Source organism: Mus musculus, chromosome 17 (genome assembly GCF_000001635.26).
Source record: "Mus musculus strain C57BL/6J chromosome 17, GRCm38.p6 C57BL/6J".
Lineage (NCBI taxonomy): Eukaryota > Metazoa > Chordata > Mammalia > Rodentia > Muridae > Mus > Mus musculus.
Window position 1 is genome coordinate 13,725,941 of NC_000083.6, and position 14,799 is coordinate 13,740,739.

Here is a 14,799-nt window from a genome sequence, read left to right on the forward strand (position 1 = left end):
TGAAACATCTTATATTTATAACACGTCACCAAGACTAATGTGGAATGTTGGATAACAACAAAGAGAGGCAAACAGAATCAAGGGAGGTCAGGTCCGGCTGTGGACACAAAGAAGCCACAGGAGACACAACCAAGGTAGACACAGCTAACAACACGTTAGCAGATCTTCTGGGCAGAAGTTAGCAGCCAGGAAAACAACAGCAATCTGTTGTAAGGGAAGGAGCCACAAAGAAGGCAGGGCCCTCAGGATGGTCATCACAGGCTCCAGAGTTCAAGGCTCATCAGCTCCCTTTCCCACTTCTATTCTGCCCTATGAAGAGGACAGGCCACAGTCGGGTTCTCTCATGTTAAGTGGGATACCAGAGATAGCACTGTCCAAGGGGGCCCTGGTGCGGGTGAGGCAGCCTTGTCAACACATACACACACATTTATGCACACATATATTACACACACACACACACACACACACACACACACACACACACACACAGCACCTTTCCCAGGAGATGGGACTCACCACACATCATGACTGATGGCTTTGATGTGCACAGCACCGGCTTTCCTCCCATGGCACCCCAGACCATGACTCATTTTCCCTCTTGGGAGAACCAAAAAGGTCCAAGTACACACATTCACAACCACAGCTGAGGGATGCTCCCTGGTCCCTCCCAGAGCAGGACCCGAGACCCGACTTTCCTCAGCCTGCTGAGACTTTGCAACACTTGGCTTTAGCTCTGCTATTCAGACGCCAGCTTGAGACAAAGCACGTTGCCTTAAAGATTCCACTTTGTATTCTATTTTTCTGGACTTCAGTTCTTCCTCCATGTGGGAATCGTAGCCCTGCCCTAGTCGCTAACATTTCCCAGGACCTATAGAGTTCAGGCTCAAGTCATCACCCAGACACATCTCCTCATCTTGTATCATAGCACCAGCCTTCAATCCTTCCTTTCACCCTTAGTTTCCATTCCGAAAGGCACTCTGAAGACCATTCCTTCTTCACCTATCCCTGTTTCTAAGGTGCTAGGAGCCCCGATCTCTGAGTGAGTCCTCACCTCCTCCTTTCAGTTATCAGCACCTCCAACGCACATGCTCCGGTTTTTGCCTCCGGCCCAGCTGTCTTAGCCATTTGGTGTTGCTATAACAGAATACCTGGAGCTGGGTACTTTATTTTAAGAAGAGGTTTATTTATCTCGTGGTTGGTTCTAGAGATTTCAGGTCATGGTGCAGGCATCTGCTAGCTGTAGTGAGGGCCTCCTGGCAGATGCTATCATAGAGGCAGGATTGTGTGTCACACACTTCACACAGGAAAAAGGAAGACAGAGGCTGTCGAGGCCAGACTCACTCTATTTTATAACATTAGAACCAGTTCACCTGTGTGTGAACCAGCTCATCCTAGGAGCGAGATCAGGATCAGTGGATTCCTAAGAACAGAGCCCAGAGCTCCCATGAGGCTCATCCCTTCTTAAAGATCAAGTTGTCTCACCACCACCACACTTAAGGTTGAGCTTCTACCACAGGAACCTCTAGGGATCATCCCAAACATATCATAGCCAAACCCCAGTTTCAACCTACGTTAGCCTATCTTTCTAGAATACCGATGCTCCTCTACCAACTGCAGAGGAGCCAAACTCCAGCCTGAGCTGGTATCCTGACACTCTGGCCTGTTTCATGCCTCACGACTGCAAAGAAGCTGTCTCGTGAATGTTTTCTGTGTACTCCTATCCCTGAGCTGCTCTCATGGATTTCAGTCACGCTGCCCCTTCCCACCCTACCCACCCCATCCCACCACATCCTACCAAGACTCACCAGTCCCACCTCACCACACCCCATCCCACTGAGTCCCACCCCATCCCACCCTGACCCACTGAGTCCCACCCAGTCTCACCCCATCACACCCGTGGCACCATAATCAGTCAGTACACTGACTCTAATCCCTAAAATGCCCACCACTTGCCACTGAGTTTAAGCCACCTTCTCCAGACCTTGAACGTGTCCAATCACAGTAGCTGCTATCTCCTTGTGGTTCGGGTACTGTGCCAGGCTCTGCTGTAAACTTGGCTTTAGCTGTCCCGGCATGAAGTGCCTGCAGGGAAGGTACAAATGTCTTGAGAACCTGGGAGCTGGGAAGCCCACTCCCAGCCACAGGAGGTATACAAAGCCAGGAGTAAAAGTAGTTGACAGGACAAGCAAACGGACATAGGAATCAATGCTCAAAAATGCCTAGGTATAGCTGGGCATGGTGGGGCACAACTTTAATCCTCACTTTTGGGAGACAGAAGCAGGTGGAGCTCTAGGAACCTGAAACCAATCTGCTCTATGAAGCAAGTTCCAGGCCAGTCAAAGCTACATGATGAGACTCTGTCTCCAAAAAAACCCCACCCAAAAAAACCCAAAAAACAAAAAACAACAAAAAACCCCAAAACAAAAAAAACTACTATTAATTCCCAGGCTTATTTCCCTGAGCTTCCAAACCTACAGTAATTATGCAAACTCATATAGCTACTGACCAATACATATGCATTACAGTACATATTTTCCACAAAATTATTCTAAAAAAAAACAATCTTCAAATTGTTAACAAATCCCTAAAATGTTCATGACCTCTGCTTGGCTTTATTGAGATGTCTTTGTACGAGCTGTGGTTTAACATGGGCTATCCCAGAAATGTTTTCTGCCACCTTGCCTCTTATTACATAGTTGTTAAGTGACATCAGCCTGAAGAACGTTCATCAGGTATAGTCATTAATGTTCCTGACAGCGCAGAAACACTAGAACACAAATTAAGGGAAAGTGTTTTGGCCTCAGTCAGACTGTTTGCTTCTAGCCAGATCATGCAACTGTTTATTGAGATAGTAACTATATTTAATTATTTGGCTGAACTATATCTACAGAGGTCTATGCCCCTTGATCTATCTTCAGGTACTCAAAGTGTTTAACAACTTTTATATTTTGCTTCATTTATTTACTTTTTTCACCAACACATAATCCAATGGACAAATAGATGATTATCCCTCTTCAAGTGGCTACTTTATGTTTTCGTTTTAATTTTACAGCTTACATCTTGAGCAAACTTTTAGTTTGCCTTCACTGCTCCACCTATCTATTCTATATGACTCTATTGACTTAGAAATAGTGATTGAGCCTGGCGGTAGTGGCGCACGCCTTTAATCCCAGCACTTGGGAGGCAGAGGCAGGTGGATTTCTGAGTTCGAGGCCAGCCTGGTCTACAAAGTGAGTTCCAGGACAGCCAGGACTGCACAGAGAAACCCTGTCTCAAAAAAACCAAAAAAAAAAAACCAAAAAAAAAAAAAAAAGAAAAGAAAAAAAGAAAAGAAAAACAAAAGAAAAAGAAATAGTGATTGACATCTCCTTACTCGGAGCAAGGCACGGTGCCTGTTAGACCAGGGATCAATATCAGCAACAACAAATACCTCTGTTCTTCCTGGCTTGCAATGTAGAGGAAGGAAAACAACAGTGATGAAAAGACACTGTGTGTGACACAAAGGTAATGAAGGCTGCTGACAAAGGACTGGTCCAGTGCAGGCATATCAGACAGAGCCCTTCTCCTTCTCCTAGCAAGACTGCATATCTCTCCTGCTCTGGAGAAATTCTCCACCTTTGGGGCAGAGACCAATGTTTGTTAAAGTGAGTTCTCTGCTGTTTAATCCCTTTCATGGCATATATCTGTTAGAGAATATATGCAGACATGGCATATATCTGTTAGAGAATTGTGCAGACATGGTATATATCTATTAGTGGGTATGTGCAGACATGGTGTATATCTGTTAGCAGGTATTGCAGACATGGTGTATATCTGTTAGAGGGTATGTGCAGACGTGGTGTATATCTGCTAGAGAGTATGTGCAGACGTGGTGTATATCTGTTAGGGGATATATGCAGATCTGCATGCATTGACAAAGGGTGAGTGCAGAGCAGCTCTTGGATCTGAACATGCTCCCAGTTCTCATTTTTCATAGCACTCCACTCTTTCCTGTCCATCTGATCATATTACAAAGGGACTGATGTGCAGATTTTATTATATGCATCTATTCTTATATTTGTTGTATTTTACTATATCCAGACATAATTAATTATGATCATTTTAGGCCATCTCCATCAAAACATCTGGAAACTTCCTAATGACTGTAAGACATACTTTCTCTGTAGATTTATAGTGACACTGTAGACATTAAATGTGTGTCATATAGGAAAAATTCCTACTAGACCCAGTGTTCCCAGCCTGGGGGTGTGGCTTGAGGCTAGAATACTTCCTGGTCACGCATGAGGAAGTGGGTCCAAGGCCTGCACTGCAAGAGAACAAAACCTTTTCAAACCATTCAAATTGTGACTGCCATGTGTGTACCGTATCCACACAGCCCACAAGACCATTGAATTATCTTCAGAGTCCTCAATTTTGCTTTTCAAATCAATTAGCTTATGAGATAATTATCACTATCTTATGAGAAAGGAAGTTGGATTGATAATGATTGAAATTTAACTACTTTGATTTGCAGGTTGTTTTGGTTTTTTGTTTTTGTTTTTGTTTTTTGTTTGTTTTGTTTTTCGAAACAAGGTTTCTCTGTGTAGCCCTGGCTGACCTGGAACTCACTTTGTAGACCAGGCTGGCCTCAAACTCAGAAATCCGCCTGCCCCTGCCTCTGCCTCCGGAGTGCTGGGATTAAAGGCGTGCGCCACCACCAGCTGGCGGTTGTTTTGTTTTATACAAAGTTTTAATATATGCATACTTTGAATTAAAGTAAAAAAAAAAACTAGATTACAATGATCCAACCAAGAGGGCCGCACCTATATTATCTTACACCAGAAGCTCTAAACTCTAGATGACATCAGAATGCTAACCCGTTAGCTGGAGTAGAAGGCAGTGGGGAATTGGACGGTTCTTTCTGCATATATCTTATTGAAGATTATCAGCTAGGCAGTGGTGGTGCAGGCCTTTAATCCCAGTATAGGGGAGACAGAGGCAGGTGACTTGCTGAGTTCAAGGCCAGCCTGGTCTACAGATCAAGTTCCAGAACAGCCAGGGCTATACAGGGAAACCCTGTCTCGAAAAAACCAAAATCTTATCCTCCACCCCATCATGCCCAGCTTCCGTGCCTATCACGATTTATAGCCAAGCCTCACAGACTTGCTTCTGGGTGGAACCCTTCTTGCCTGCTTATCTCAAACAGAAGCCTAGAAGCCTTTTCCAAATGTTCCCTTGTCCCTGGCCAGGAGCCCTATGCAACTCTTAATTAATGGTTCTTGTACTACTGTCCTGGGTCATCATCTTTTGATGAGGAAACAGGAGTCTCTTAAATCATCATCCTCACTTAGGGTCAGACTGTGGGGCTCCTTGACTCATGCTAATGCTATGCTGAACCACCCTGGCCCAGAATGAAGCCAGCCATTCTTTGGTAACATCCCCTTCACTGCACCCCCCCTCCACCCCTCCCCCCCCACAAACACACTGTCTACAGTGACCCTAAAGCCCTGGGATCCCCTGCGTGCTGTCTGCTCTTTGGGTACCATCCCCACAATCCCCACTTTTTTGTGTCTTCTGAATTATCAGCTCCCATTCTGTGTCTCCCTACTGTGTTCTCATGGGCACCCTGCCCGCCCACCTGTCCCAGTGTCTTCTCCCTTCTCCATCCCTGTCTGCCCACCTGTCCCAGTATCTTCTCCCTTCTCCATCCCTGTCTGCCCACCTGTCCCAGTATCTTCTCCCTTCTCCATCCCTGTCTGCCCACCTGTCCCAGTGTCTTCTCCCTTCTCCATCCCTGCCCGCCCACCTGTCCCAGTGTCTTCTCCCTTCTCCATCCCTGTCTGCCCCAGATGATGCCTCAGTGGCTCCTGCTGTGCTTAAGGATGTGGAAGGCTAGTAACTACTGTCCTCGGCAGACGGTCTGCTTCTGTCTGTCCCTGAGGACTTCTGTGTGTCTGGCCCACCCTTTCTTCTTGGGCCTCCCCCAAGCCTCCTCTGCCTTTTTTTCTACCTCTAGGCTGCGGTTCCAGCTTCCTCAGCTCAAAGCAAGCCTTGCTTCTGGAGGAAGGTCCCTGGGAACAGGAAGCTGGTGCTGTGCCTCCCCTCACCCACCCCTCCCTCACCAGTGCCTTGGTTCCATTTCATAAACTGTCAGGCCCTTTACTCATGGGGCTACGATGAGCCCAGAACAGGACTCCAGCCAGCTGTCTTCACTTAGAAACCCAAGGCTCTTTAGAAACTTAAATGACCTAATTCAAAGGCGGCCAACCTCCCCTTTCGTCCAGCTCCCGAACCGGCTATATCTGCCCAGGATATGCAGGAAGTATTTAAAATAATGGGGTAGCACGTGCGGAACAAGACCTTGGATTCATCCCTCAGCACCCTAGAAAATAAGGTGTCCCCTGCCCGCTGTCTGCCCCACCCTGTCCTCTAAGTCCTGCAGACTCTGCCTTGACCTTACAGAACCAGTTGACAATCCACTGTGCAAAGGCATGCTCAACTACTGGCCAAGCTGCCAACTTGGTCACTGATCAAGTCAGAGTGCTCAAAAGCCAGGGTAGGGAGTAAAAGGTGCACAAGGGCCTTTCAGGTCTCATCTGTTTCCTATAAAAACGGAAAGGACGGAAAGTGTCGGGAGAGCTCAAGTAAAAGTCCTCTAATGCTTTAGAAGAACCAAGTGGCTGGAGACTTGACACAACTTCTCAGCGCTTGCTTACCTACAATGCGTTTCCCAGGGGACTCGATGAATCACCTGCTTTTCCTGAACCGGGCTTACTCCCTCTTGGTCTATCCCTCCTATGTCAGAGACAGAAAAGAACCTGTGCTAGGAGTCTCCATACTCCCACCTCTGGAGGAGAGTATGCAAAGCAGGAAGCTGTGTTCTGAAAATGAAGTCTATCTACAGCAGCTGCTGAGGTGAGGCCGCCATGCCACGGCCCAAGCTGTGGAATGAAATGAATGCTGGCAGCTTCAAGCCAGCAGATGAGCTCACCACCTTTATCTCGGAAGCGAGTTTCACTCTTGGGTTTTTCTCGGCACCTCTGAAGCCCGCCTTACTCAGCACTATTCCACTTTATCACAAGCGTCCTGGTGCATCTGCACTTCTTTGTCTTACTTGTATAGTTCTTTTGTCCTGGTAATGAACCCCAAACAGACCTCAGTCCCCCACTTCCTCAGGGACACCCCAAGTCCTCAGCCTTCTTGTTCAGGAACCTGTATTTCTACCCTCAGAACTCACCAGAGGCTTCACCTAGGTAGATAATTCCTGTTAAAGTGTACTTTATTAGAAATAAGAACCAGAAATTTCCCATGATATCGATCCACTCAAAAACAGCAATAGGGAACCTATCACATATTAACATATATGATATATTTTTTAAAAATAAAAAGCAGTCACATTTTCTAACAAAAAAGATTGGTGCACACAGTACAAAAGGTACACTTTTGCAAATATGTTTAAGGTGTGGCTTTTGTGTGTTCCAAGTCAGCCTCAGGTCTGCTTCTGTGTTCAGCCCACTGTGATAGGTTGCTGTGGTCAGACACAGAAAACAGAGTGGCTTTTGTAGCCTTTTCTGAATAATTGTGGACCTTCTTCTTTGAAACTATTCTGCAGCCGGACAAAAGATAATTTCTTAAAGGCTAGTTGCACCTTAGAATCAGAAATTAGAGTTTGTCACTCTCCACATTAGAATCTGCAAGCCGAGCTTGCAGTCCGCTGGGCTCACCCTTGGACGTTTGGATTCCCTGAATCCTGCAGATAGATCTTCTGTATGGGGCACGTTTCTCCTGATATTGAAAAGTCTCCTTTAGTAATGCTGCCATTGATCTCATCAAAATGCTGAGGAAGTGACAAGCAGCTCATGTTTCTCCAAAATTCCAAAATACGCACAAAATCTTGAATGTCTTTAGCAAGCCGTAGTGCCAGGTTTTGGGTTTTTATGTTTGTTTGTTTGTTTTTGCTTTTTGTTGTTGTTGTGTTTTGGTTTTTTAGGAGACAGTTTCTTTTTTAGAATATGTGCTCATCCAAGTACCAAAACCTGGATGACCATAGTTTATCTGCTGCTTGGTGATGGTCCAGGGAGAAAGTAGTCAGAATGTCCTTAAAATAAAACCTACCAAGTTTCATGGCTGGACGAAAAGAGCCTTGTTCACAATTTCTGTTTCATGCCACAGAAAAGCAAAGAGGATGTGTAGTCCAGAGCAAAGACCTGCTGGGCTTAGCAGCTGGCACTGCTTCCCATCCTAAGTGCCCACTTGGGGTGCTTCCTGGTGAAGACTGGAGCAGCCTGGCGATGGTAGAACGGCTACTGCACAGAGCAGGCAGGGAATGAACACTCTCACCTTTATGATGGATTATGTTCTATTCAGCCCGGTAGTCATGGGTAAATAGTGTTAATGCTGAAACTGGTTTGATCCTGAAGACCTCAGAAAGGACCTTAGGGATCCCCTCCGGGTCCTTGGACCACACTGTGGAACCACTGGATGGTGCGCTATAGTCCTGGTGGTGATCTGTGCTCGGCAGTGTGGCACCGTCTCTTTGTCACATCTCTACTGAACATACCACATTCAACTAAACTTGAAGGCCATCCACACCCATCTCAGCGTGCTTGCTCCATCTATCTAGTTTCTGGCTGTGTCGTCTGAGAAAGGTTGACAAACCTTCAGCTTTCCTCACCAGTAAACGAGCAAACATATCTAATACACCTATAGTTAATGACTATGACTTCACGGCTCCTGCTCCTGAAGGGATCTGGTCCTCCAGGTCTCCCTCAGGCGGGCTTATTTTCCCTTGGAGTCAATTCCCAACCTATAATGCAAGGAGTTGGTCGCTAAGGCAGAATTTAGAAAAACTATTACGTTTTTTTCTCCTTGAGTGGAAATGTAATTTTATCTTTTGAAACTCATATTGCACGTAAGGCTCCAAAAGTAACATGCAAGAGATGAGGATGTCCAAGCAAACCAACAAGAGCGGCTAACTAGAATCTTTGCCACCAGTTTCGCTACTAACCTTCAGCTACCCTTTGGGTGAAGCAGGACAGAAGGTAGGGCCTGAGCAGAACACAGGCTTGGAGCGCAGAAGGCTGTCAACAGGGGCGGTGGCAGCAGCAGTGACAGCAGCCCTGGAGTTGATCTTGTCTTTGAATCTTTTGTCTGTAGATTTTTTCTTTTAATCTTTCTTTTAATCTTTAATCTTTCCCCTTTGATGAGATCATCTGCACATTTGAAGGAAGCTAATGCTTTGTACAGGTGGCAGGCCAGTTCAAGCGAGCAAAGTTGGCAGCGGTCTTGTATCCCTGTGAGAATAGTATACTTTACTCTCCTACTCAAAGTCCACACCTTCTTGAAGAGTCCTCAAACACAGTAAAGTACCAAGTGAGAGACTTGGGTCGCCCTCTAGTCCAGCCAGTAGGGACCAAGGTGCAAAGCGGCCATCATTCAAGCACAGCCACCGTCCCATCCTGTGTTAAAAAGAGCCTTGGGAATACAAACAGGAGAGACATCAGAAGGCCTGGCTTGTGACTGGTCCCATTCTTATTAGCAAAGGAGCCTCATGCTTAGCATGGAGAGATTCTTAAATACTGAGTGGGTTCTTAGCTCATTTCTAAACTCTTCTTAGAGAAATCGGTTTCTACATTTCCAAAATAACAGATTTCCGACAACTGTCGTAATTATAACAACGTCTCGATTCGACCGACATACCTATTTTTTTCCCCTGTCATCTACTTTCATACACAATGAAAACAAATTACAATCACGCTTCAGCATTCAGAGTAATGGCAATAGGCACACCAAGTTTGTAAAAAAATCAGAATCATAAAACTTCAAGAGGAATGCAATTTGCTTGCTTTCTTAAAAATTCAGTTAAGAGTACATGGGAGGACCTCAGTCCAGCCTGGCGTTAACCGGGCATAACACTCGGCCCTGTATGCCTCTTATTGAACTATGCTCGGGGAGGGGACAACACTCATCTGAGTGTCCCTGAGCAAAGGGCCGTGTTCTTATTCAGCCTGTGCTCTTGCAGCTTGTCACAGACCTGGCGGGTCAAGGACAGCTCATGGACAAGGGCTCATGTGGGAAAGGAATGAGGTGCTAAGCACATGCCCACCCTCCTCCTCCCCTCAGTCACAGACAAGGGACAGCTCTACACACTGCGAATGATGCATTTCTTGTTAACCCTTTGAAAACTGTGCTCTACACTAACAGGTATCTTAGCAACAAGGGCACAGAGATTTTTGCCATTGGCTTGGGAAATGGAGCTGCTGCAGATTCATCCAATCCATGTAGCTCTCAGTAATATGGTGCTGTGCAGTGCTGGCTTATGGATAGGAGGAAAGGCCGCATGGAACAGTTATGAGGTGTTGACTTGGAAATGTGGGGGTCTATGTAGGTCAGGATTTCATGTAAGGATGACAACGTTTTTCTGATTGTGTTTGAAGCATAAGCCCTAAGTTCACATGCTGATGGTATTTTGAGGTACGAGCTTCAGGAAGCCATCAGAGTTATTGAGGGTATGATAGAGTGGCTCCCCCACCCTTCCCCCTCCACCATGGCATCTGTTGCTTAATGAAACAGAGGTAGAGAGACTAGAGCAGGCAAGAGCTCCATCTCTCATCCTGTGACAACTCCCACGCTCTGGTGTTGCACCAAGGATGCTGACTTCTTGATCTTGAACTCCCCTGCCTACAATGCCATGAGGAGTAAATGTATTTTCAATATAAATTATGGTTTATATGTGGTACCGTGCTACAGTGATGAGAAACAGACTAAGACACTTTTGTAGCTTAAACTAAACACAGTCTAAAACCCCAGGATTGCTCCACCTTTTCCCAGACTGGGTCATTCATGTGAGCAGTTTTAAAACTATCCAGTTTCTGGGGCTTATGAGATCACTAAACTCGTACAGGTGCATGCCACACAAGGACTGAGCTCAGTACTTGGGACCCATATGAACGCCGGAGAAAACTAACTCCACAAAGACAGACACACACACAGTAAATTAAAAACCAACCAAACAAACAAAAACAAACAACCTTTCTTATTTCTTACAACTCTCTTATTTCCACATTCACTGAAGTCCTCTCTTGATTGTACCAGGTGAACAATACCTGTCATTTTCAGCTGCTACATCCTTATCTCCCCATAATTCATATTAATATTATATTTCATAAGTGATAAAGCTTTTCCTGAGAGTGTTGGAAACTATGGTATGCTTGGGGTCAGATGTTACAATAAAGACTAGCCAGTGCTTTGGAGAGAGAGAGAGAGAGAGAGAGAGAGAGAGAGAGAGAGAGAGAGAGAGAGAGAGAGAGAGAAAGAGAGAAAGAGAGGGGGGGCACTGTCACAGCTGTGACAGACACTTGCAATGAGTCACACAGAAACTGAGTCTCCAACAGGTGGGTCAAATCACATCCCTCCATGCTGCACAGAAGGCTCTGGAAAAAGCTGGGCAGAAGCAGGAGCCAAAAGCCTACAGAGACAGCAGCCTGCGCAGTGCCTCCCGTTGTGCTGGTTTGCTCAGGGAGATGCATGCTTCTTGCAGTGTTTTAACACCCCTGACTCACTGCGCCATGATCATGTCTGCCACACAGGACTAAGGTCTAGGTCTAAGCCAGTGCCTGCCTCTTTTTAGAGCTCAGCTGAACCATGTCTGGATGTTGGCAGCTGCCCCCTCACCAGCTCTGGCCGGCCTCTCCCGACACAATGAGAGGATACAGTGCATTTCCAGGCATTGACGGCCAGGGCAGGGAGTCTCAGCCCAGACATTTTCTCAATAGCCCAGTAGCCTTGCAATTCCAAGCTGAGCAGGAATAAAACACAGGCGAGAGAGGCTTTTGGACTCAGTCTCCTGTCACCTCACTGAGTCATCTCAGCTGCAGAGGTGAGACTTGCTCATCATCCTGCTTTCTGCCTAGGCCTCAGCCATGATGAAAGGCTGTTCCCAGGGGAACGCCCAAACATTGCCCAGGATGCTCTGTTTTACTAACACTCATAGATCTCAGGTGCAGTGGTTGTTTTCATACGTGAGGTGGGAGATCGCCCAAAAAAGGACAAGGTTATTGTTCCTTCCTTCTCAGCTGTCCCCTTCAGCTGGGTCCTCACCAGCCAAGTTTGCTAAGAGTGGAGTTGAGTTTTGATGGAGAGTTGAAATTGGCAGCACGATGCAGGAACTGGTGCGCCATTCCTTCTGCTGGGCTCTCTATTCTACCATGGACTTCAATCTAAGGGTCCACATTTCTGAAGGATTTTCAAAATCGTGTGCCTTGTTAGTAAGAAAATCAATATCACAATAGAGTTTACTACCATCCAGGAAAGTAAGAGGGAAGTTGGGGAATGGGGTGTGTGTGTGTGTGTGTGTGTGTGTGTGTGTGAGGAAGTGAGGCAACAGGCACCGAGGGTCTGCTCCTTATCAGTTTCCACATGCACTGCTCCTCGTCCATGCTCCAGGTGCCATCTGTGTGGTACACAGCAATTGCCAGAGCTGCCCCAACTGGACCACGAAGAGACACTGAGAGCAGAGACTCTGCTCTGGCTCTTCCTGTTCACATAGGATCTGTGGTCGCTAGCAGCCTGTCTCTCCCAGTGACATTCCTCAAGATGGATTGTGTTTCAGATTTGTAATTCCTTAAATATCTTTCCTGCTGACCCTCCCTGATGCCTGAATGCTGTTACCTAAGAAACCAGCACAACAAAGATGCTCGAGGGACAGGGAGTTAAAGTGTTAGGTATGAAGGTTTTGGTTCTGGCAGCAGCTGGAGACAGGACCTCCGGTGTCAAGATGACTTGTAGCCAGGTCAGGGTCTGTAGGCAAATGGTCAAGAGGTGGCATATCCTGAGCTATGAATCCAGAAAGATAGTGCGAATGTATGACACCATAATGCACAGTTTTAAAATTATTTTTATGATTGTTGAGACAGTCTCCTTCTGTGTCTCAGAGTAGTCAAACCTGTGACTCCCCTGCCTCCGACCACTGAGTACTGGGTTCACAGGCATGTGCTACTTATTCCATCTGACCCATTTCCTTGTTATTTAGGAAACCGAAATGGACCATGGTCTGTGATAGTGTCCCGCACTGTGTTGTGTGAGCAAATGTGGTTCATGCTATCCAACTGGAAGTGGTAACTTTTAAGGTATTCTGGAAATTTCCAGAAATCACTGAAGAGTATCAGCCCTCAGTGAAACTAGGCAGTTCCTCTTTTCTCAAGTGACTGCAGCAGAATCATGGTAATCCATGGTTACAAAGTAGACAGTCCAGATCTCCACAGAGAACAACCTGCCACTCAGATGTGGCTTTGGATATGCTGATCCTCCAAAAAGTTACAGTGATGCAAAGGTAGGGACCCTCCAAGCACCTGAGTTAGTGTGAACTCAGACACATGGGGTTGGAATATAAGCCCAATTTCAAAGGCTTTGTTACATGGAGAATGTAAAATACTTTACTGGTAATTTTTGCATCACACATATGCTAGACTACAGTATTTTCTATACATGGAGCAAAATGTAGTATATAATGAGAATAATTTTGATCTGTTTCTTTTTATTGCTGCAAGGTAGCTAAAGGGAGGTTTAAATTGCGCAAGTGGTTGTGTTATATTCCTGTTGGACAATGCTAGTTTTTACCACTTCAAAATATCTGGTGGTTTCTATAAGCTGTGGGGTAACAATCAAAATGTAATCTTTTGTAGGTAGTCATTACATTTCTTTCAACGATTTCAATGCCAATGTGTATTCTATAAGAGAATGGCTTCCTAATTAAGTCGGTTTAGAAGCAGATACTGGTGTTACGCATTTTTTATAAAAAATAAATTTTACATAGTGAAATAAAAAAAAATCTGGTGGTTTCATTTGGTTTTTTTGTATTGTTTCAAGACAAGATTTCTTGGTACAGCCTTGGCTGTTCTAGAACTGCACAGCAGGCTGGCCTCGAACTCAGAGACCCACCTGCCTCTGCTTCTGAGTGCTGGCATTAAAGTTTTGCCTACCACACCCTGGTCCTCCATTGGGTTTCTTTGACTTAGTGTGCTGCTAAAATAAAAACAACTTTTCTGAAGCTTATAAATGTTTTTTTTTTTTTAAATGGAGTTATACCCATTGTTCTTTTCCCTTTGGTTATAAAAACAAGAGGCTGGGGACTGGCTTCAATGGCTTCTGAGGTCCTCTGAGCGGCACTAGCACCGTTCTGTGACTTGGTGAAAAAGATCCCAGGATATTCCTAGAGGACGCAGTCTAACTGGAGACTCATGTGGTAGAAGCATCCTCACTGGGACCTGCTCCCAACCTGCTCAGGTGGGGCTTGGGTTTCAGAGGTGGGAGGTGTGGGCCTGTCTCCCCTGTATTTGCAGACTTGAGCTGGTCACTCAAGTGCTTTGTCACTGACTTTCCCATTGTATGATAGAAGAGCCCTTCACCAAAGACATCAAAGGCTCAGGATAAAGGCGGCTAGAAGCACAAATAACACTCCGTGCTATCTTTGTGGGCTGTGAAATAAGGCCTCCTCTCGACAGAGAGCAATGGGAGAACATGGTTCAAAACTGGATAAAAATTATTAATTCAATTAAGAAAGACAGACAGGTGTCTGACAGTAAATGAAATTTTCACAGGGTGTGATTTTTTTTCTCCTAAAACCCCATATTTATCTCAAAACAAAACTATCAGATGCCCAACCTAGTACTTAGGCTGTGAATGCCGCCCTCTGTGACAACGCTGTCTTGCTGGCTGTGTGTGCTGTGGACTGTAATTATTTAATGTCTGCCCTTCACTTATATAAATGGGCCAGCGTGTAAACCTGTTTATGAGGGGTGTGGCTCAAGTTAATAACGAGGC

The 14,799-nt window shown here is 45.7% G+C and overlaps 1 protein-coding gene across 2 annotated transcripts in view; it reads right to left on the reverse strand.

The window, feature by feature from the left end:
• The window catches only part of Tcte2 (t-complex-associated testis expressed 2), a 44,968-nt gene that overhangs the window by 9,505 nt on the left and 20,664 nt on the right, over window positions 1-14,799 (reverse strand). For both annotated transcript variants that reach the window (NM_022311.3, XM_030249642.1), the window contains exon 2: window positions 1,982-2,082. In NM_022311.3, the coding sequence (NP_071706.2) occupies window positions 1,982-2,075 (94 nt within the window). In that variant the 5' untranslated portion in view covers window positions 2,076-2,082. The remainder of the gene's footprint in view (window positions 1-1,981; window positions 2,083-14,799) is intronic.